Source organism: Brettanomyces nanus, chromosome 1 (assembly GCF_011074865.1).
Source record: "Brettanomyces nanus chromosome 1, complete sequence".
NCBI classification, from domain to species: Eukaryota; Fungi; Ascomycota; class Pichiomycetes; order Pichiales; family Pichiaceae; genus Brettanomyces; species Brettanomyces nanus.
Window position 1 is genome coordinate 1,900,014 of NC_052374.1, and position 23,191 is coordinate 1,923,204.

General features: G+C 41.1%; 12 protein-coding genes across 12 annotated transcripts; 8 read left to right on the forward strand and 4 right to left on the reverse strand.

The window, feature by feature from the left end:
* Positions 1–570: 570 nt before the first annotated feature.
* On the forward strand, positions 571–1,914 carry FOA43_000878 (uncharacterized protein; the record flags this gene model as incomplete). The annotated part of the gene is made up of 1 exon (XM_038921203.1): positions 571–1,914. One exon carries the CDS (start codon positions 571–573, stop codon positions 1,912–1,914), a length of 1,344 nt encoding a protein of 447 aa, XP_038777131.1.
* Positions 1,915–1,916: 2 nt separating this feature from the next.
* On the reverse strand, positions 1,917–2,921 carry NUC1 (nuclease; the record flags this gene model as incomplete). Its single annotated transcript, XM_038921204.1, has 1 exon — positions 1,917–2,921. The coding sequence occupies one exon, from the start codon at positions 2,919–2,921 to the stop codon at positions 1,917–1,919; it is 1,005 nt and encodes a 334-aa protein (XP_038777132.1).
* A 476-nt stretch (positions 2,922–3,397) lies between these two features.
* FOA43_000880 (uncharacterized protein) lies at positions 3,398–5,527 on the forward strand (the record flags this gene model as incomplete). Its single annotated transcript, XM_038921205.1, has 2 exons — positions 3,398–3,405; positions 3,436–5,527. The coding sequence occupies 2 exons, from the start codon at positions 3,398–3,400 to the stop codon at positions 5,525–5,527; spliced, it is 2,100 nt and encodes a 699-aa protein (XP_038777133.1).
* A 201-nt stretch (positions 5,528–5,728) lies between these two features.
* NOP58 (Nucleolar protein 58) lies at positions 5,729–7,372 on the forward strand (the record flags this gene model as incomplete). The annotated part of the gene is made up of 1 exon (XM_038921206.1): positions 5,729–7,372. One exon carries the CDS (start codon positions 5,729–5,731, stop codon positions 7,370–7,372), a length of 1,644 nt encoding a protein of 547 aa, XP_038777134.1.
* A 187-nt stretch (positions 7,373–7,559) lies between these two features.
* FOA43_000882 (uncharacterized protein) lies at positions 7,560–8,074 on the forward strand (the record flags this gene model as incomplete). Its single annotated transcript, XM_038921207.1, has 2 exons — positions 7,560–7,564; positions 7,609–8,074. The coding sequence occupies 2 exons, from the start codon at positions 7,560–7,562 to the stop codon at positions 8,072–8,074; spliced, it is 471 nt and encodes a 156-aa protein (XP_038777135.1).
* A 29-nt stretch (positions 8,075–8,103) lies between these two features.
* Positions 8,104–10,647, reverse strand: FOA43_000883 (uncharacterized protein; the record flags this gene model as incomplete). The annotated part of the gene is made up of 1 exon (XM_038921208.1): positions 8,104–10,647. The coding sequence occupies one exon, from the start codon at positions 10,645–10,647 to the stop codon at positions 8,104–8,106; it is 2,544 nt and encodes an 847-aa protein (XP_038777136.1).
* Positions 10,648–10,999: 352 nt separating this feature from the next.
* FOA43_000884 (uncharacterized protein) lies at positions 11,000–13,705 on the forward strand (the record flags this gene model as incomplete). Its single annotated transcript, XM_038921209.1, has 1 exon — positions 11,000–13,705. The coding sequence occupies one exon, from the start codon at positions 11,000–11,002 to the stop codon at positions 13,703–13,705; it is 2,706 nt and encodes a 901-aa protein (XP_038777137.1).
* A 207-nt stretch (positions 13,706–13,912) lies between these two features.
* Positions 13,913–14,896, forward strand: FOA43_000885 (uncharacterized protein; the record flags this gene model as incomplete). The annotated part of the gene is made up of 1 exon (XM_038921210.1): positions 13,913–14,896. One exon carries the CDS (start codon positions 13,913–13,915, stop codon positions 14,894–14,896), a length of 984 nt encoding a protein of 327 aa, XP_038777138.1.
* FOA43_000886 (uncharacterized protein) lies at positions 14,897–16,375 on the reverse strand (the record flags this gene model as incomplete). Its single annotated transcript, XM_038921211.1, has 1 exon — positions 14,897–16,375. One exon carries the CDS (start codon positions 16,373–16,375, stop codon positions 14,897–14,899), a length of 1,479 nt encoding a protein of 492 aa, XP_038777139.1.
* A 271-nt stretch (positions 16,376–16,646) lies between these two features.
* Positions 16,647–19,190, forward strand: FOA43_000887 (uncharacterized protein; the record flags this gene model as incomplete). Its single annotated transcript, XM_038921212.1, has 1 exon — positions 16,647–19,190. One exon carries the CDS (start codon positions 16,647–16,649, stop codon positions 19,188–19,190), a length of 2,544 nt encoding a protein of 847 aa, XP_038777140.1.
* A 189-nt stretch (positions 19,191–19,379) lies between these two features.
* On the forward strand, positions 19,380–21,266 carry FOA43_000888 (uncharacterized protein; the record flags this gene model as incomplete). Its single annotated transcript, XM_038921213.1, has 1 exon — positions 19,380–21,266. The coding sequence occupies one exon, from the start codon at positions 19,380–19,382 to the stop codon at positions 21,264–21,266; it is 1,887 nt and encodes a 628-aa protein (XP_038777141.1).
* A 482-nt stretch (positions 21,267–21,748) lies between these two features.
* Positions 21,749–22,888, reverse strand: FOA43_000889 (uncharacterized protein; the record flags this gene model as incomplete). The annotated part of the gene is made up of 2 exons (XM_038921214.1): positions 21,749–22,786; positions 22,883–22,888. The coding sequence occupies 2 exons, from the start codon at positions 22,886–22,888 to the stop codon at positions 21,749–21,751; spliced, it is 1,044 nt and encodes a 347-aa protein (XP_038777142.1).
* Positions 22,889–23,191: the final 303 nt, after the last annotated feature.

Here is a 23,191-nt window from a genome sequence, read left to right on the forward strand (position 1 = left end):
CGAAAAAGAGCCTCAAAAAAATCATTACGTCTCTTTGGCTCATACCTATAAAGCCTTTCTACTTGACTAAATCCCACGTGGAGCTGAACACCCCTCGTTTGTTTCTGAGTGCCAATGAACTGTGATAGAATCCTTTATAAAACACAGATCATAGAATTGGAATCTAGACTGCCCGTCTACGTCTTCGATTCCACGTTTATACCGGTGCAGATCTTGAACAATACTGGCACAGAAGACGAGATTCACAGATTCACAGATCATTTATGGGGGAAACTACCGGAAGATGAACAATTTTGCCTGATCTTCTTCACCACGGCGTTCAGCAAATACGATCTCTCGGCCAAAGTTCGGCTTCAATTTCCTTTGAACTTTATCAGGCTCTTTCAGGCGATATCTCTCCAAAAGAAAGAGCTACTTCTGAAGCTATATATAGTTCATGGCAATTGGCTTGTCAAATCCTTTGTGGAGCTTTTTAAGACTCTTTGGAAGTTTGACGGGAAGATCGTTCACTGTGAAAACCTTACCAAACTGGCAGATCACTTAGATATCACCGGTATCCCTATATCTCTCATGACCTACATAGTGGATAGGACTGTCTACAAGAACTCCAATGTCACCATATCGAAGCGACTACCTCCTGTTTATGGATCGCCACTTGTTGTTGACAACCAGTTTCCTTTGGCACAGTTTTCACGTATATACAATAACCTTATGGCCTATTTAAAGACAGCCAAACTCAACTTCGAGCTTACGAGCGATGAATGGCAGATGGTAATGAGAATTAACTATCTCGATGAAGAAACCAAAATGACTGTTTCCATATTGAATGGATGTATAAAACGAAACCAGAGTGTATATCTATCAGATTTTTCCTTTCTAGAGCATTATATCATTCTGATGAAGTTCATATACAAGTTGAGTGAGTCTTTCGACCCATTAATCCCTCAGGAGGCACTGGTTGGCACAGAAGTCGACTATGATAATGTTGAGGAGCTCAATACCTTGTTCAATGACATATTAATATACCAAAATGCCAAAAGGATTGCAGGCGAGGTAACGGACGGACAATATGATAACTCGTACATTATAATCAAAGTGTTCAAGTTCTTTCATGCGTTATTGGAGAAGTTGAACGACGAGGTTCATCTTTTTGAAGACTACACAAAACATCCTGAGACGGTAAGAAGAAGACAGATTCTCCGACTGATTTTAGCGTACACCAAGGTTCTGTTCGATGATAATCCAGAGATCAACGATCCAGATGAGGTCGGTTTTGATAACCTATTCAAGTTCGTTCATGCAGTAATGAGGCATTATAATAAAATCAGAGTCTTTGGAACTGATAGTGGCATGGAAGAGTTCAATAACTATATTACGGTCAGCGACTTTCTGGCATTTGAGAGCTTCAAAAGTAATGTTTTGAATGCTCTTCTAAAAGGGGAGGAAGAAGCATCAAAAGAAGAAGATACTTTATTCATTAAAGAACTTCCAAGATTACCGACTAGGCCTATTATACCCTCGCATAATCACTCTTCCAGGAGACCACCACCGCCATCTTCACCAACGGTGATTCAGCCAACGCCAGCAGTGCCAACAACTGCCTTATCGGAAGTGATTCTACTTCCAGAAAATTTTAGAGTTAGCCTAAAGACCAGAAAACCGATTAGACGAGAGAATTCCAAGAAGAACAAGAGTTTACCTAGAAGATGGATAAATGAGCTGGTGAAACCATCGGACCAACTCACCTCTGAGTTAATTAAATACACAGAAAAGGATTTAATAGTACAGAAGGAACGCAGTAAACCTTCGTCCAACGATCTATCCACAGCCACCAAGACCATCAAAGGCCGTAAAGTTAGTTTACTGGCACGGATCTACGAGGAAAAGCTCTTTGGAGAAAATTATATCTATTAAGTCTACTTTTTTGGAGCTGGAAGTGCTTTGACACTGTTCGTGAAGTCTCTCACTATGATTTCACAGTGAACTTCTTTACATAAGTTCTTCTTATTGCTATCAGGTAGCCTTTTGAGAAGTTCTAAACCGGACGACCTTTCTAATGCGTCTATTGGAACCTGAAATGAAGATAATGGAACCTCATTGGGAATTCTGGAATTTGGTAGTACAAATGCAGCCACAGCAACCTCTTTAGACTCTGAATCTCTTTTAAAGGACTTCTCGCCGATAATCAACTTGAAGAAATGCGTTGGAACAGCTACATTTGGTGGGTTACCAATGACCTCATAAGTTATTTTGAATTTGCCATCGACAGGATCTCTTTTAGGAAGGAAAAGAGGACCAGTGATGATACGCACTGATCGATACTGCTGTGTTAGACATCTACAGAAATATTCAAGCGATGCCCAGTAGTCTCGATTAAACCCCTCACCGATTTGAGGCGACATGTTAGTCAGAAGAAACGTCTCGTTCATAGCTGCTTGGGATAACTTTGCGTCAGCCGCCGGTGCCTGATGTCCTCTGTCATAACCGGAACGGAAATAATCCCTTAGAAGTGCTCTGAAGTTATCCGGTATAGATTCATCCTCTTTGAAAAATGAGCCCTTTCGGTTTCCATTGGTAGGTCCTTTTCTAAGAGACTCTGGAGTCAAATGCTCAACCACATAATATGGGTTTCTGGTGCGTCGATCGTACACCGAGACGTATTCCTGGTGCTTTTCCAAGTCATGAATAGGACCTGGAAAACCATAGTACGAGAAGAAATCCGTAGGATTGATGTTAGAAGACTGGGTGGCCGGCGTCGTATTTTCCAGTGGCTTTGAGGGAACTTTACCGGGACCACCAGGGGTACCAATTGGCGATGGGGCGGGCTGTGTAGGACTTTTCGTTGAACTGGAACGACCAAACCAGAAAAACGAGAAGGCACCTAGAGATATAGCTGTAGCACCAGCTGCTTGTTTAAACATAGCGAATGTCGAGCGAAACAAGTAGACACTGCAGACTGATGTGAAACCAATACTTTTCAGATACTTTTCGTGTAGTATTTTTTTCGCGATCTTTTCTATGAGAAATCAGACGATATACGGAAGAAGTGAAGCATATTGGAGATAGAAGGATGATCAAGTATATACTGTCGGAAAACACAGCGTGATTGAATATATTCAGCAACAGTATTAGCAGAAACACGTCGACTAGTTTTTAGTTATTTTGAATGTCAATTGGCTCATTCCTTCCTAGAACAACTTTGATTCTCTGACCGTAGATCATTTTTAAGGCTCGAATTCTGAGGCCGGAATTTCGGGCTCGAATATCGGGGTCGAATTTTTGGTTTTACCTTTGTAAGCAGTTGACCTCTCAGCAAGTCATATGCTGCCACTATCAGAAGACATTTGCTAACCACACGTTCTTTATTTTCTTTCCTTTGTCAATTGTATGTTTCATCATGCAGAAGTATACGGGATTGTTTGCATTGCGATGTAGACGGCTGTCTACAATTCCTTATACTCAATTAGTCAAACGATTACGTCAGGGTCCTATTAAGACGTCGGATCAACCTTCTATTACCTCTTTAATATACGAGATGCCCGAAAAATATCATTTGCTCACGCTGCTGAACAACAATGACTCCGAAGATATTCATCTGGTCTCTTCCTTGCTGGATGCTTTCAATCCTCATCTCCTTCTTTCAAATGCTTTCAACTATATACAAGAGACGAAAACTCCTAACAGTGAAACCATTGAGCTTATCTCCTATAAGGTCAACCGAATTGCATTACGAAAGAAACTATTTATTTTACAGTCAAAAAGCTCATCCTTAGAGGGTCATCAGTCTCTTACCTTGTCAATATTTCAACTCTCTATTACGTTCAACATGACAGATTTGGCAACCATTATTTTACGAGCCACCATTTTCAATGCTCTAAAACATGACGATAAACAAACTTTTCAAAGAGCCTTGGTGATAGCAAATTCTGTTACTCTAGATAGTCTTTTGAAGTTACTTTGTGTCAAGGATCCATCTAATGATTTGCGAGATCTCATCACCATCTTCGAATTAATTGATAGATATAACAGAATGGTCACAAAGTACAGACAAGTTTCTGGTAATCCATCTTGTGCATCCTTCTTCAATCTCTCTCAGTCAGAAATAGTGGCAATACTAGCGAAGTCATCACCTCTTTCGGAAAGACTGATTACGAGCCCAGAATATGTGAAGATGTCCGAGCTGGTCATAAAAGAGTTGGGTCATGCTATCTCGATCATGGCAGCTAGTATGCCTATTTATACCGATAATTATGAATTGAATACTATAGCACAACTCACATACTCCGGACTTCTTCATCATTATTTGGCCTTCTGCTACAGATACATCGAGAATCGGATCCATTTTAATGATCCTGCATCTGTATATAGTGTATGGAACATCATAAAACCTTTCCATAACAAGCTATACAGCTCAGATGTTGATTCACCCAATAACAACTGTTTCAATAACTATTACTACTATGAGACTTTGGCTAGAATGATCAGTTGTTTCTCGAAAAACACTCGCTACAGACCTCTAGTTAAAGATCTTATAGTAGACTTGCCTATCGATGCAGTGAAAGTGGCTCCGGAACTTATGTCTGCCCTCATATATCACTGTTCTCGTATTCAGAATCATCATCTTGCTGACTTGTTACTTCAGCAATACGACAATGATACGTTGGGCTTACCAACGAAGTACTCAACGGGTCAGCTAAGTGCTTTACTATCGCTTACTTTGAAAGACAAGCAGTTCGAAAAGGCAAAGGAGATAATCAACTTTGCTAGAGATAACTTGGTTGTTTTCAGCGCCGGCGAATTCAACCAACTTATTGTCACAACTTTACATAGTAATATTGAGAATGCAGAACATGATGCGTGGCAGATGATTCTTGCCAGAACCCCACAAGATGCTCAGTATGCCTACATAAGTTATCTCAATCATATGATAGACAATAGCTTACATATTGACTTTGCTAAGACTGATTTCATTTTTCAAAAAGCTATTGAATCAATTAACCCCTCCAATAGACACTTCTGGGACTACTGGAATCTTTCCTACTTCAAATATATCAACAGAAAATATTCACCTCTAGAAAGTATGAAGATTATTGATAACGGTGCTGGAATATCAACATTTAAGACTCTATCAAACTTTCAATTTAGAACCAATCCATTCTCCACCCGATTCGACAAAGTAAGACTTCATTTATCAAAGGAAGTGAGACCATTGATAACAAGAGACATTTACCAGATTGCATACAAAAGGTATATGAAGGGGGAGAAGCCACTTTTCAATACGATTGCTGACTGGTGTTACTTACAGTTCAAACAATTAGGAATTAGGGATTGCAACCTGAAAATAGACCTAGCTAAGACTGTAAGGAAGAAGGAGAGGAAGAACAACAGACTTCAAACCACTTCATCTTCAACCAGTCCACCAGAATATGAGCAAAGTTCTAGGTTGGAAGACAAGTTTGTGCAGAACCTCAAGGAATTTAACTCACATTGGGACAATGATTACGACTATAGACACGTACATAAATGAATAATAGATTTGACGTATACATCCATACACCAACTATACATAGAGCCCAATTTTTTTTTCTGCCCTTTAAAATTTTCAGAAAATTTTTCAGAGCTCAAAAGATTAAAAAAAAATTTTCTTAATCTTGTTTGTCTATACGGCCAGTAATTGAATCCTCTTTTGTTCACAGTTGGAGTTGAGATATATTATTGAGCAAGTAAAATGTCGTTCGTCCTTACAGAGACACCAGCAGGTTATGCTCTATTGAAGTCCTCGGACAAAAAGATCTATAAATCCTCGAGTTTACTCAAGGATCTTGACAGTGAGGAGAAGGTTCTTAAACAGTTCAAGATTGCAGCTTTTTCGAAGTTTCAGTCTGCTTCCAATGCCCTTGAAGAAGCTACTTCTATTTCAGAGGGTAAAGTTTCTGAGCAGTTGAAAGATTTGTTAACGGAAGCCAAGTCAGACAAAAAGACGCATTTGGTTGTGTCAGAGACTAAATTGGCCAATTCTATTAACAAGTTAGGATTGAACTACTCTGTCATTAGCGATGCCGCTACTTTGGATATCTACAGAGCAATAAGACAATACTTACCGGATCTTCTTCCTGGTATGACAGACAAGGATCTATCGACGATGTCTCTTGGTTTAGCACATTCCATTGGTAGATACAAGTTGAAGTTCAGCCCAGATAAGGTGGATATTATGATTGTTCAGGCCATTTCTTTATTGGATGAGCTTGATAAGGAGATCAATACCTATTCTATGAGAATGAAGGAATGGTTTGGATGGCATTTCCCGGAGTTGGCAAAGATTGTAGTCGACTCTACCGCTTACGCTAGAATCATCCTCAAAATGGGATTCAGAACTAACGCTCAAGAGACCGACTTCAGCGAAATTCTACCAGAAGATATTGAGCAACAGGTGAAATCTGCCGCCGAGATCTCTATGGGTACTGAAATTACCGCCGATGATTTAAAGAACATCGGTGCTTTGGCACAACAGGTTGTCGACTTTTCCACATACAGAGAACAGCTATCGAACTATTTAAATGCCAGAATGAAGGCCATAGCGCCAAATCTTACGGCATTAGTGGGAGAGTTAGTTGGAGCCAGATTGATTGCTCATGCAGGATCTATGATTTCTTTGGCTAAAGCCCCTGCTTCTACCATTCAGATTTTGGGCGCTGAGAAGGCATTGTTCAGAGCTTTGAAGACCAAGCACGACACCCCTAAGTACGGTCTCATTTACCATGCTTCTCTAGTGGGACAAGCTACCGGTAAGAATAAAGGTAAGATTGCCAGAGTGTTAGCTGCTAAAGCTGCTGTGGCACTTAGATACGATGCTTTGAGCGAGGAAAGAGATGATTCTGGTGACTACGGTTTATCTGTCAGGGCTAAAGTTGAGTCTAGGTTGAGTGCTTTAGAGGGAAGAGACATGAGGACTACATCTAAGATACCAAAGGACTTCAAAAAAGTCGAGATCAATGAATCTAAGCAATACAATACTGATGCTGATGCTCCAGTGCAGAAGAAGGAAGACTCTGATTCTGAATCCGAATCTGAATCTGAATCTGAGTCTGATTCCGACGATGAAGATGAGGAGGTAAAGAAAGTTGAAAAGAAGACAAAGAAGGTTGAAAAGGAGGCAAAGAAAGTTGAAAAGGAGGCAAAGAAAGTTGAAAAGGAGGCAAAGAAAGTTGAAAAGAAGAGAAAGAGAGAAGATGAGGAGGAAGGTGCTGAGGTGAAGAAGCAGAAGAAAGAGAAGAAAGAGAAGAAAGAAAAACACCATCATAAGAAAGATAAAAAAGAGCACGAGCACAAGCACAAGGATAAGAAGGAGCATAAACACAAGCACAAGAATTAAGGTGACTTGAATGTATTTTTGTAGTTAATGGTATTGAGATAACGATTGAGTAGATGGTAAAATGGAGTGAACAATATTTGTGCTCGCGAATTTACTGAAGTGAGCAACGGGCAGAGATTGATCTTCTTGGTGACCTCACTATTGTATTTTCATTACATTAATCGCCCAATGACGAAAGACTTTGATAATGCAGTTCAATTAGAACAACTCTCACAGGCCAAACTTCTTCTGAACAGACTTCTTCAAGCCTTGGATGATGAAAATGAGAGTAGTAATGCCATTGATGAAGAACTCAAAAAGAACAATCTGACTAGTGAAATAGACTACACTTCGAGGGAAGAACGTGAACGGCCGCCACCAGAAAAACATTCACAACTCCGGATGTTGCAGTTGAAGCGTGACCTGTTGATGGAGAGACTCCAGAGAGAGGAGTATTTGAGCACACAATTTGAAGACCTACTAGACAGACATCAGGCAATATTAAAGATCATCAAAGAGAACCTGAAGAACAGAATCAACTTGGAACACCACATTTCGGCTGGCTACAAGGCCTCGGTAAAAGATAGCTTGACAACTTATGATGAGAACGTGAATATACTCTCTGAACTCAGTTCTCAATATAAAGATGATTACAATTCAACGGTAGAGGTAGTCAGAAAGGCTGCCGAACAATACAACGATCAACTTAACGAAAGCTCATGACAAAAAAGACTGATTTTATTAGGATATTATTAATCGTGCTTAGGGCCAGAACCTTTCCCGTTATATATTTGTTGAAACAACTTCTGGAACGCCCGGGATTCGTCGCCGGAACTAAGCACGGCCCTGTTTTCAAAATACATCAGCCAGAGACATCTTATGTAACATACGAAGATGTAGAAGATGAGATAAGGTTTTGCAATGATGGTTTTCCATTCAAGATCGTTTGGATCACTAACTTGATTATACCTATCACAGGGTTGAACCATATTCTGCGACTTCTCTGCTTTTACATGGAAATCGGCTGCTGCTTTCTTGATGGTTTGTTCCAATGACTGAATGTTGATGTCTTCCAATGACTTGAGATTCGTCTCCACCTCTTTAGTTTTCTGCAACAATAATCTCAATTCATACTTCAACCGGGCACTTATCTTATAGCTGGTTTTGAACTTATCGTTGAGATCACAATACCTGGACACAGTTTTGGTGTATTCACTCTGTGTGTTTCTGTACTTGGCTAAAACGCGATCCAATCGAATCTCCTTCATAAACTGAATCTTTGATGAGGCAACCTCATTTTTGAGATCGGCCGCTTTCTGTAATACTCCCAATTTGAACTGTCTCAATAGGTAAATGTACTGAGTTGCTAACCATTCACTCGTAATCATATTACTATCGATGGTTCCCTTCCATTCAAAGCAGTCTGTACCTCCACTTTCAAGTGATTCATCTACCAAGGAAAACGAGTTTGATCTCTTCAAAGCACAGGCATGCTTTCCAGACGAGGAGTAAAGCACGCCCTTATTGATATCACTCGCGCTCCGAAGAACCTCCATCTCTGTACCATAAATATTGGCCTCTTTTTCTATCGATGGAATGCTATGACGTCTTTTAAGCCTCTTCTCAAATATCAATCCTTCTGCATCTTCCCGACATAACTGACGATAAGAATATGGACACTCGCCGGAGCCTTTTTGACCATGCGAATGATCTATTATACCCGTACCATTGTGATCGTAAATTACATTAGTACCATAGGTACCTATTCTATCACGAGAAGTTGGCAATTCGTCATAGTGCCCGCGACATTCATTAGATGCACTAGGTCCGTTAGAATCATTGGATGAGGTCATCTGTAATCTGCCATGATTGACCTTATTATCAGAAGGCCCCAACAACGTTTTCTGAAGACGTCTGTATTCGGCAGCCAAAGAAATCTTATTGATTTCAATGGGTCTACCCTTACCAAGGAAAAGGTACTGCAATTGCCTGCCAAGGTTAAGCAAGAGAAATTGCTCAAAATCTTGACAGTCAATGAATTTTTTAGAAGCATCTTTAGAAGATGGGGATATTCCTGCAAAGGTTTCCTTCATCTTCGCCGAGGCAAAGTCCATGACGGTGTTTTTCATCATATTCTTCACCTTGGTTAAGTCCTTTGCGAAGTTTTGGTTGGTCTTGACAGTTTTTGCCCATTCAAAAAGCTTCACAAGCGTTTCATGGTCCAAAAATGCTTCATGAGATTTCTCTCTATAAATCTTTTGGGACTTTTGAAATAGAAGAATTGACAGTCGGAATCCTCTTGCATCCATAACGTCCTTTGGAGTTATAAAACTGTTGCTACCTAGATCGAGCAGAGTCCTTATAAATAAGGTGAATCCAATTACACTGCGCACAGAAATGGCTAGGGTACAGTTAGGAGGCCGTCGCTTCAAAAGAGACGTGCAGTACTTTATATCGGAGACCATTCTCCACCATTGGGAGAGTGCAAGTTCAGTTTTATCGCAGTAAAGACCGTCACAAAATTGGGGCCTTAGAAAACCGTAGTAGTAGAGAAATGTTTGTAAGACGATAACGAACTCTCTGACTGCATAGTCCAAAGAGACCTCATGAGGAATGTGGAAAGTGGACTTGAACTTATCCTCAACTGGTTTAGGAGGAATAGAAATGACAGTAGCAGATCTAGAACCACAACCGAGACGCTTTAGGTCATGGTTGACAACATAGCAGGAGTAAACATCTTTGAGATTTCCACTAGGGACGGGGACTAATGATAAAGAAGCGTCAAGCTGAGCCACGTTGGTCACATAGATGGTACCGTACTCAGATTGAGTAGGGAAAGAATGTTTTGAACGACTTAGCTCGTCAATATAATGACGAAAACTGGACGGCCATATTGAGCGGTTGTTGACGATCTCAAGACGATATGCCACCACGGTATCGCTAAGATTACCAGTATAGATGACTATCTGATTCTTGGTCTGTCTACTGCACATCCACTGTTCGATCAAATACGACTCAAAGCCTACGATTTTGATCTGTGATACTGGTAACGTATCAAATGCGTGGTGACATTTATCTCTGACATGGTCGAATGCAATAGTATCTGGAAACACGAAGACGACGGATGAAGAGCCTGAGCTGAAGAAGTCCTCGGACTCATGTTCACTATGAGTAGGAGTAGCAATAGGAGTAGCAATAGGAGTAGCAACAGAAGGAGACATAGAGCTTCCATGGCTACTCAATACCGCTGGTTGTAAATAGGCCCACATTAAAGGTGGAAGGCCAACATCTGACATTGAAAGGATGAAGAATGAGTAGAATGCTCAAGCTTTGCTCAACTTCTAGCTGCGGTCAGCTCAGCTCGACTCAGCCCTATGTCATCCTCCCTTGGCTCTTTCTTTTTTTTTCTTCCTTTTACGGGGTGGTGGCTGAAGACCGGACTAGGCGCAATTTACCGGAACTTTTTCTTTTCTTATTATCAGAACGACTCTGAGAAGACACACCGGACGGCTTTTAGTCTAAGATTTGAAATTGTTATTTTATTCTGATCGGATCAACAAGAAAACATATAGATATATTTGAAAAAGAAAGAGGGGGTGCTCTTATTCTCATATCAGAGCTTCTTTTTTACTACACGTTCATTTCGATATGTCCGATGAATCTATCTTCCGTTCGGCGGACATGATCCTCGTCCAATTCTACATCGCCAGTGAAATTTCTAGAGACTGTGTATCAGTTCTCGGTGAAATTGGCGATGTTCAATTTCGGGACATGAATAAAAATGTCAATTCCTTTCAACGATCCTTTGTTAAAGAAACTCGAAAATTCGACGACACAGAGAGACAGCTTCGTTACTTGGAATCTGTTATAGCCAAACAGCAGGTGCCCATTACCACAACGTCCTATGATGACATGATTAGAAGCTCCACTAGAGATTTGGAAGGTTTGGCAAATAGAAATCCTCCTACAACTTCTCAGATGGACGCTATGGTCGAGGTGACCGGAAAGTATGAGGTCAATGTTAGGCAAATGGCCGACACTTACGACGACTTGCTTTCCAGGCAATCCGATCTTTTAGAGCATCGAACTGTTCTTCAAGGAACGAGGACTTTTTTTGATGCTCGTCTTAGTCTTGAAGTTCAGCACGGTAACTCTGGAATGAATCATATAAGATTATCTTCAGATGTTGATGAGGAGAGTATTATGATTGAAGAATCTTCTGATCAGCCGTTAATGTCTCAAGATGCAGAGAGCATGAACAATGACAACGCAAATAACTCTGAAATGAACATTTTGGGCTCCAATATGAGCTTCATTAGTGGTACTATAGACACAGACAGATTTATCACGTTGGAGAAAATTCTCTGGAGATCTTTAAGGGGCAACCTATATATGAACAAGGTTCCTATAGACGAACCGATCACTGATCCTAAAACAGGTGAAGAGCATTACCGTTGCATATTTGTCATATTCACACATGGTGTCAGATTGATTGGAAGATGTAGAAAGATTGTCGAATCTCTTGAGGGTAAGTTGTTTGAGGTTTCACCTGACTATTCTGTATATAGACGGCAACTATCTGAAGTCAACGACAAGCTCATGGACTTGAATTCCGTGTTGGAACATACTAGAGAGAGACTTGTCCTAGAACTTAAGGAAATAGCCTTGGAGATCGAGCGCTGGAAGATTCAAATCACCAAGGAAAAGGCCGTATACTCTACAATGAACTTGTTTGACTACGATCCTACAAGACGATGTCTTATCGCTGAGGGATGGCTACCCAAAGATGATCTTTCGGCGGTAAAGAGCGCGCTTCGAGACGTGACAGAGCGATGCGGTACCGACATCAACACTGTTGTCAACGTGATACCTACCAACAGAACTCCTCCCACCTTTTTTCGCACCAACAAGTTTACATCAGCGTTTCAGTCGATCGTCGACGCCTACGGAATTGCCTCCTATCAGGAAGTCAACCCTGGTTTACCTGCTATCGTGACATTCCCTTTCATGTTTGCCATCATGTTTGGTGATTTGGGTCATGGATTCCTTTTATTCTTGGCGGCACTTACACTTGTCTTGAAAGAAAAATCCATCGCTAGAATGAAGAACAGGGAAGAAATATTTGACATGGCTTATACCGGAAGGTACATTCTTCTTATGATGGGTCTTTTTTCTATGTATACGGGATTCATGTACAATGATTTGTTCTCGCGATCCATGACAATCTTTAAATCTGGATGGAAGTGGCCCTCCGGCTTTAAAGAAGGCGAGAGTATTACGGCTACTCAGAGCGGTGTATATCCAATTGGTATTGATTACGCTTGGCATGCCGCAGAAAATTCGTTACTTTTCGCCAACTCTTACAAGATGAAGCTCTCAATTCTAATGGGTTTCATTCACATGTCTTATTCTCTTCAGTTTTCCCTTGTCAACTCTTGGTTCTTCAAATCTCGTATAGATATTATTGGAACCTATATTCCAGGATTTCTTTTCTTACATTCCATTTTTGGATACCTTTGCGTTACCATTATTTACAAATGGTCTGTTGACTGGATAGGTAAAGATAAGGTTGCACCATCTCTTCTAAACATGCTTATTAACATGTTTTTATCGCCTGGCCATGTTGATGAGCCACTCTATGCTGGTCAAGGCATCGTTCAGGTTATATTACTTTCGATCGCCCTAGTCTGCGTCCCATGGATGCTTCTCTATAAGCCTTTAGCTTTGAAACGTCAGAACGATGTGGCAATTCGTCTCGGATACATAAATGTACAAGGAGGAGCAGCTGCAGCTGCTGCAGGAACGTTGGACTCTGGGAATTCTGGTTCCATCTCTCAGGTTGGCGGTGATGATTATTCTCTTCTTTCTACAGCTACTGACAATCTATCGGCTGCCACTATGACCAGCTTTATTATTGAGGATTACGATGAGCTTCCAGAACCTTTCAACTTTGGTGACGTTATGGTTAACCAAGTGATTTTTACTATCGAGTTTTGTCTTAACAGTGTTTCTCATACTGCATCCTACCTACGTTTGTGGGCCCTCTCTCTTGCACACAACCAATTGTCGGCTGTTTTATGGAGCATGACTCTTCAGAACTCTTTTACTTCTTTCTCCAAGCGCGGCGTTTTGGGTTGTTTTGTCGTGTTCTTTCTTTTTGGAATGTGGTTTGTACTTACGGTGGCAGTACTTGTTTGCATGGAGGGTACTTCTGCCATGCTTCACTCTTTGAGATTGCACTGGGTGGAAGCCATGTCAAAGCACTTCAAAGGCGAAGGTTACCAATACGAGCCATTCTCATTTCACGATATACTTACCATCAAACAGGATGAAGTAAACGGCAACATTCAGTGAACCTTATGTACTACAATGATACACATTTCAATATATATATATATCCAAGTTGAATATGGAAATAATAGTTTAAATTTGAACTATTGATGTATTTCCTATTTGAGAAAATATGAAATTTCGTCTTGGACTTGATTAAGCTGAAAAGGTGATAGATATACTTTCTCTTACGTTGATCTTTAAACTTGTCTTTTCTCAGCTTTCTTGTTAATGCCTCCTACAGTGAATCGTCCATTAAGAAGGAAAGTATCAAGGTTTTCGAAACCGGAAAAGAGAGGTCGTAAAAAAGATGCTCTTGAGAAATTCATAGAGAGCGATCAGACTGTGATAGTGTCGAGTCTTAATCAATTACGATACAACATTTTATGTGAGGGAATCAAACACGGCGAGGATGGACTATGCCCATATCGGATCTATGTGTGGTCCATCTTGCTCCGGACAGAACCCGTTGAAACTGACTACTACATGCACCTCTTACAGAGCGGTAAATCCAATTCGTTTGATAAAATATTCAACGACTCGTTTAGAACGTTCAAAAAAGACCAGAAGTTTTCCAAAAAAGTGTCAAATGCCACGTTAATTCGAGTGCTCAATTCCTATGCTTTGGAAATTGAGGAATCTCCGGACACAGGAATATCGCCCTACGTCCAGGGCATGAACATTTTGGTAGCACCATTCACTTATGTGAGCAAAAGCGAGCCGGAAGCATTTGCACTCTTTTCCAGACTTCTCATTAAATACATCCCCACCTATGTGACACCCAACTTATCGGGAGTACTGAACGGAGTGAAACTAGTGGATATTATTTTGGAATTGGTAGATCCGAAACTATACAACTACTTGAAATCCAAACTGCTCACTGCTAAGATTTACGCCCTACCTTCAGTACTAACGCTAAGCGCATGCACTCCACCTCTCGCCCAAGTGCTTGATCTCTGGGATTTCTTGTTTAGCTACGGGGTTCATTTGAATATCTTCTTTATTATAGCACAATTGATCCTCATACGAAAAGATCTCCTGAACTCGCAGAATCCCATGATGCTCCTAAGGCAATTTCCCGATTTGGATGCAAAGAAAGTCATTAAGCTATCACTTAGCTTCATCAAAATCATCCCCGAGGACTTGTACGATCTAGTGGTGAGGCACACCACCGACGAAACGGTAACTGAACAGATCAACAGGTATGTAACATAATCAGAGTATTCCCTTTTTAAAGTCATCTTCATCATAATATGTACCATAAGCCACTCTTCCACGGAATTTACTGCCGGACAATTTCGTAGCACACTCTATAGCCTCCTTTAATGTATCAAATTCAACGTAAAACTTACCAAACTCTGGCTTCATTTCGTAAAGCCCTCTGCTGAATCCGTTCTGAGGTTTCATTAGTCTAAATTGTTTAACAGTACCGTATACTTCACATCTTTTGCGGAATGTATCTTCAATGAACTTACACTCGACCTCATTCAGAAGTTCAGCAAGTGACATGCAGTTAAAGAATTTCAAGACCTTCGATTCCCCATGAACACTGATCTTCTTATTTTGGTGAAGTGAATAATCCAAAAGGGTAACAGAGTCCAAAACTATTGATTGATAATATCCGTATTTTTCATTGACGCATGGCTTGAAGCATTCAAGTTTGTTAGAATCAATAGATTCCTCATTCAACTTAGCTAAAAGTTCCTTTCCAGGTAGTTTTGTAAGCTTGTAAGAGAAAAAAGCGGAACCCTTTGATTCATACGTGATTTTATCAAGTAGAACCACCAAAGAATCAAGCTGACCATACTTGCAAAGAAGTTGTTGTATCTGCTCACGATCGACACCTTCAGGAAGTTTGCGAAGACATAGCAAATGCGACGTTTCTACTATCGATTCCCCCACATCTGCAGAGTAACTTGGTAGAAATAAATCGCTAGCAATATATTCATTTGGCCGTTGTAAATGAAAGGATTTATGGTTCATTTCAGCAAGAGAGTCATCATCGCTAAGCACCAGTAAGGCCGTGGCAACAACCGACTTTGTAGCCTCAATCACCATAAAATCTCCCGCTCTCCGTGTTCTCAAATCATAGTCATTGGCTTCAATTTCTGGTATTACTGTAGACGCAAGAAAACCTTGCAATATCTTCTGCAACTTTTCCTGGGAGAATTCATCGAAATCTACTCCGGATAGAATCAATCGACGAGAATTGATCGAGTTATGCGCCAGCAATTTCAACTTACTGGCCCTCGCAGAATGATACTCTTCAAGTTTCCCACGTATAAAAGCCTTTTCTTTCTCTGGATCATCGAAACGGGTTGCCTCACTTGTTGGAGAAGGAAATAGACCCGATTGTCTAGCCACCTCTGCATCTATCTTCTGGTAGCCTTTGGCAACTTTGTCCCATAAGCTATCCTTTGGCCGCAGTTCACTTAGTAGTGCAGTTCCTGGGGGAACCCCATCAGAGTGGTATCTTCTTCTGGCTCTGCCAGATCGATGCTCATACCGAGATCTCTCATATCCGCTTCTTCGATGATTGGCGAACGAAGATGGACCTCGCGGTCCGATTACATCTCTATCTCTTCGCCCATATCTACTCACCCCCCCTCTAGAATCCTGCGACCTTTCTATCTCACCTAAGCCTCTGGAACTTCCCGAGATCTCGCTTGCATCCTTATGGTTATGCGAATCCATTATTATACTTTGAAGATCAACCCTAATGGTTCAGTGGATGAATGAAAAAGTGAGCCAGACCTTTTTTTGGCCTACCCCGGTACGCAAATGTTTCCACCCCAAGATCCACCTGAGAATCACCCGCAAGCCCACCAGGCGCACTGGACAGCTCATCGGGACTCTTCTTAGAGCGTCTCTCTATCGTTAACAGCTGTTCTTTTCTGCAGTTTACTCTCTTTATTAATTATTTTGCTTGAATCTCTTCTGTTCTCAACTCCTGCAATCAATCATCATGAAGATCATTGAATTTTTGATTGTTGCTGTTCTTGGATTGATATGCTGTGTGCAAGCAGCCCTATTGGCAGTCGACTATGGTCAGGAGTATACAAAGGCTATACTTATTGCTCCATCTGTTCCAGTGGACCTTCTATTGAGTCCTGACAGCAAGCGAAAAGATGTTTCTGGCTTGTCTCTAACTACTGTTCCTGGTGAAGGCAGTGGTATTCTCAGAAATTACGGATTCCATGCACTTAATACCTGCATTAGAGAGCCCGCAGGATGCCTTACTTATCTCAAGCCTTTGATCGGTAAATCCCCCTCTGATCCTGCCGCCGCAGTGTTTGCCGATGATCATCCAGGTGTGGAAATGATTGAAATTGAGGGAAGAAATAGTACCGGATTCAGATTTGGTTCTTCAACATTCTCCGTTGAGGAAATTGTCGCCATGAATCTTGCTGATATCAAGGAGCGTGCCCAAAATAGGTGGGACGAATTGTCTCCTAATACCTATAACGTCATAGACGAGGTGGCTATCAGTGTTCCTAGATATTACTCTCAGACTGAGAGGAAAGCTCTCGTTGATGCAGCCGAAATCTCAGGCATGAGAGTCGCTGCTTTTGTTGACGATGGAGTTTCAGCTGCTATTAGCTATGCTGAGCATAGAACTTTCCCAGAGGGTCAGAAACAATATAATATAATTTATGACATGGGTGCCGGTTCCACAAAAGCTACATTGGTTTCCGTTGCCACCATTAACGATACTCTCACCTTGACAGTAGAAGGTTATGGATATGACCGGGTTCTCGGTGGTCAAGTTTTTACTTCTGCCATAAAAAACATTTTGATCGACAAATTCATGGATCAACACAAAAATCATATTTCAAGAGACGAGTTTACTTCAGATTCTAGGGCCATGAACAAACTCTGGCAGGCTGCTGATAAGGCCAAGCTTGTTCTTAGTGCCAATACTGAAACTAGGGTTTCCCTAGACAACTTGTATGCTGAAAGAGACCTTAGATGCGTTGTTTCTCGGGAAGAATTTGAACAAAAAGTTAACGAATTAATCGAGAACTCTTCAATACCCCTCAAAACTGCTCTAGGTGATTTGCCACTGGCCGAACTCAATTCTGTAATTTTAGTTGGTGGTTCTACTAGAGTTCCGGCTGTTCAAAAGAGGCTTGCTGCGTACCTTGGTAGTCCAGATAAGCTATCCAAAAATGTTAATGCTGACGAGGCTGTTGTATACGGACTTACATTGAGAAGTGCGGGCATGGCCGGCTACAAAAGAAGAAGAAACATCGACGTTATAGACAGGGCTGAGAACGAGTTAGCTGTTGCAATAAATGGCTTGACCGAGCGTGAGGTAATTATTGAAAAGGGTGCCGCCATCGAGAAGTTTACAATACCACATAATTTTACACTTCTCCATGGACAGACAGGCAGTCTGAATTTGACTTTCTTTGAGGGAGCTGTTCCTTTCAGGGAATACCACCTAGAATTGTCTTTAACCGAAGACACATGCCCCGAGGGGCTATACTACACCTCGGATGTGGTAATAAAGAGATCAGGTGTGGTTCATTTGAAATCGATGAAGGCAGTCTGTATAAAAGATGCTAAAACCACCACCACACTACCGACTACACCAGAAGCTGTTGGAATAAAGCCTTTGAATCCAAAACAAATGAAAGATTCTAAACAGAAGTTGGCGGCTCTCAATGTTCAAGATAAAGATCGGATATATCGTGAATCGCTTATCAATTCATTAGAGGCTTCTTTATATGACATGAGGGATTACCTTGAAGATGAAGAAGTGATCAAGAAAGGACCACAGGATTTAATTATAAAAGCTGGGAAATTAGTTTCGGAGCTTTTGATATGGCTTGATGATGAGGCCCCTACTAGCTCTACTAAAGAGATCAAGAAACGTCTTGGAAAGCTGCAACGGTATAGAAGTAAACTTCATACATACGTTGCCACACCTGATGAATTACTTACACTTGATAACTTTGTTCAGTTGACAAATGACTCCACAACTTTAATGCACGAGCTTCAGGACTTCATGGTGACCATGTCCGAGGATGCCATGGAGATGCAGGAAACGTATGAGAAGAACAATCTCAATTTTGAGGAGGCTAGTGGAAAATTGAATTTTGAAATGAAGGGGGAAACAGAGGCTGAATTATTAGATGCCGTTAAGCACACCAACAAGTTAGCGGAGATAGTAAAGGAGCTCGAGGCCGGTTCAGAGGGTGTCAAAGGGAAGTCGCGTAGGGAACTTATAGATCTTAGAGAGTCATCACTTTCAACCATTAAGAGGTTGAAGAAGTGCATGAAAACTTTACAGATGGTTCATGATACCAGACTTAACTTTTTAAAAGAGAGGCTGCGGACTGCTCTCAACACCAGGGCCAGGAAGGCCAAGAAGAATAGTATAGATAAGGCTGAGACTGAGACCAAGACTGAAATAACAGATAAAGTTCCCCAACAAGACAACTCTACGGCAAGTACCAGCCATAATTCTTCATCATCAGGTAATGTTGAACATGATGAGTTATAATGATCGCTAATTGTATAGTTAATCCAACTTAATTATCGTATTAAATCAAGTAAAATGGATGGACCATCTCTCCACTGCACGTAATTTTTTTGGTGGACCCGCGTCCTTTTTCTAAGGAGAGTTTCTCTGAATTGGCACACCTTGCGAACTGTAGAACAGTATCAGCTGTTCATTTCTCTATAGTACAAAATGCCAACCATTGATCCGGAGTTACTGGCTCCTCTCTTTAAGATCTCGGATATTCTTTTGAAGAGACCAGGCAAAGTTAGTATTGATTCAATCAAGAGGCTCTCAAACATATATGGATTTGAGACATTTACTGATACGCTTGCATTGGAAAACAACGGCAAGGAAGGTGACGTGAAAAATAACCTTGTGTACAATCTGAGTTCGCACTCAGGATCACCAATTAACGCAAGAGAAGTGGGCCTCCTCGTGGATCGATTGTCCCTTAGTGGAAAGATCTTGCTTATTGATATAGACTTCCTTGAAGGTATAGTGAATAACGTTTCCATATCGAGCGCAATCAACTTGCAACCTATAGACGGCGAAGTATATGACTTCTTGGAAGGCTGGAATGGCGTGGAGCCCGTTGAAAATATCCTCTTAAGCAATCTTCGATGCAATACATTGGACCAGTTCAACAAGAATTTGAGAATTCTCAGCCAGTTTGACCGATTGTCGCTGAATCCCCCCAATGACTTGTTCAATTTTTTCAGCCAGTTGACCTACAACTTGGTGACTGTTCATAAGTATCAAGAAAAGAAGCTTGAGGAGCATCAACAAGATTTTACCAACGATCCATCCTGTGCATTAAATGGAGATGAAGTGACCCGAAACTTTAACGAGGGATACTTCGGTTTGGGGAAGATCTTACTGAATCAGCAGACGAAAATTGGATTGTTTTTGAAAATATGGGAGGACAATAGATTCGTAAACAGATACTTAGATGAAAAGAAGGGTGTCAAAACTAGAGAGGTACTCACGCCGTATTTCATCCACTTCAAGATTACTGAAAATATCCGGAACGATACTGGAGAGGATAAGGATGAAGATAAAGAGACAGGAGGTGTATCAGCGGTGACCATAACATCTGCTGTAGGCGTGGAAACAACTCCACATTCAATTACTAATGGCGTTTCTGCAACTGGCGATGTATCTACTGTTGATACCATGGATGAAACCCCAGAAACCACAAAATCGGCTGAGAGTAGCGGGATTAAAGTTCGTTGGTTTGACAACGGAGATTGGCTGATAAATGCTAACGATACTGCCTTGAATTCTAACTTGAACTCGCTAGTTCTTGAATTATGCCCCAGTATATGGATTCCTCAGGATCTTCTGATGGAATTTGGATTACAAGATTATGAGGTCCGCACCACGGATAACGATTTCTTCAACAACAATCAACAGGACTTTGATGACCTCAATTTGGATAAATTTTATTCTCGAATCAACAAAAATCACGCTATAGAATTAAGGCTTGAAAGTGGAAAGACAATAAGAGTCACCTACCTAATAGGATGTCCTATGGTCAAAATCTTTAAGATTACATTTGGTCGTCTCACCAAGTTATGCGATCTTGTTAATTCGCTTAGGAACTGGTGTCTCCTAAATAGCTTGATGCGCAATTTATTGGAGCATAGAGCAAAAGATATGGAAATTGAAGCAATATCCAATGCGGAGGAGAATGGAACTAGCATTGCGGAAGCTATCCCTAGTGTAGTTGCTGGAGATACCACTACCACTACGAAAACCACGGTATCCTCAACTACGGATGATACAAGTGGCGAAAAAGAGGATCTAGGAGAAATGGTTGAAGATCTTAGATTGGATGATGTGATGAAAGAGTATGCAAGCTTATTGGATCAGGATAGGACGGATGATGTCTCTTCCGAAAATGGATCAGCCCCAGACTTACTCTCCATCGAGGATCTTGAATCTGACGAGATTGCTCTCATTAAGGGTAACGATACTATGAAAATCAAAGACGGAATGGTCTACTCAAAAGACAAGGAAAACGTTAGAATGGCAGAAATTCTAACCAAGACAGAACAGTTGGTGGAAATATTGTAGATCAGGACTGAACGCTAGAAACAGAAAATAGATTTACATGAATTGAAATTACTGCAGTGATTAATGAACATAAAAAAAGCCAATCGAGTTTTTTACCCTTCCATGTACTTTTATGTACTCCTTCTCGAAGGCTCACCTTTTTAGGATTAAATTCTTGCAATTAGGGTAATGCCGTACATTAAAAGAATTTTGGGGTATACACATACATAGCTCGAAAATTCCATGCATGCGAAAATACCGTTTCGGTAACTTAAAAGGGGGCAGAGAAGGAGGATATAGAAAATATTGGAACACAGAATATATATTGGTAGTAGAAAAGATTGGTTGATAATATTGGAACATGTAATATACACACAAAGCTAAATTGAAAAGATGCAAATATATATAAAAGAGGATTGGAGAGCTAGAAAATGCAAATGCAAAGTAAGGAAGAAGGAATGATAAACACGATCAATGAATGACCAAATCAAAAAAGAGACGACTCATTCCCGAGGTGAATTATGATTTGGGGGCCGATTTTCTATGGCTGGAGGAATTTGAAACTTTGGAAGAGAAGAGAGAGGACGGTGAGGAGGTGGTAATTGGGAGTTATCGAGTGCTCCGGCGTATGGCCTTGTCTGTTGATTATACAGATAATAGTACTGTAGACCGGGCAGACGAGAATCTGGTAATGGGGCATATCCATGCTGCAGCGGCAACAACGAGGAGCGTTGTCCCAGTGGAAAGACACCCAAGGGACCACTTGCTGGGAATGCTCTGCTTTGATGATATGGTGATGAAACCGGAGCATCCGTAGCTGAATTAGGAGGGGCATTCATAACAGACGAGATGGATGGCCCAGAAGTAGTAGAAGTAACTGAATGAGCGGAGGGAGCAGATGGTGTCAGGTTAGAAGTAAATGGTGGATACACTCTTCGCAGAGAAGAAGTTTCGCTTGGTGGAGCAGGCATCGGCTGTATCGGAGGTAACTTAGGAAGCCTCTGTAGTTTATACTTTCGTTGTTCTTCATCTCTGATATTTTGCTCCTCTTCTTTCTGTTTCCTAAGTTTCTCCCTCTCAGCCTTCCTGCGTCTTTTCAGCTTTTCTCTCAATTCCTTGAATTCCGAGGGCATTCTTTTCTTTCCATGCTTCTGAAGAACAATATGACAATTGAGATGGTTTAATGTACCATAAGCTTTAGTACAATTCGGATAGTTGCACTTGTACAAACGTTCCACCTCATGAAATTTCTTTCTTTTCCTTTTCTGTGGCCTGAGTGACTCCTCTGCGAGCATACGTTCTCTCTGCTCCACCTGCATTCGCACTTGCATTCTTGGATCCATCGGTCCAGAAATAGGCCCCACAGGAAGAAAAATCATGGAATTTGGCATCACCTGAATTTGTGGACTTTGGAAATGTGCGGATATTTGTTCCTGGGCCCGAGTTTGAGTATTCGACTGGGCAAGAAGCTGAGTTCTTATCTGAGCCTCAGCTTGCATCCGTGCTCGTGCTTGTGTATCAGCTTCACCTTGAGACTGCGGCTGAATCATCCTCATGATTTGCCAATTTGGAGCTGAAGGTTGTTGATATTGTGTGATAGAAGGCACGGGAGGTAAATATCTCTTCACTGCATCGACATTCATAATCGGAAGAGGTACAGTAGGTGGTGGTAATCCTGTAAAATGCTGATCCTCCAGATTTTGAGGTGATTGGAAGTTTGAGCGGAAGTCTGAACCGGTTCCCGAACGTTGTGACTGTGTGTACGCAGAAGGATGACTTAGATTCGGCACCATGAGTGCCATTGATCGGACTCGGCAAAAGCTTTATGTTGCAATGATCCGGTAGGGAAATACACAGACCAACTGGTTGCCAAATGAAGACAAGAAAGAGAGTAGAAGAATAAACAAGTTGATGCTCTCAAAATCGATGAGAAAAGCCGAAAACAA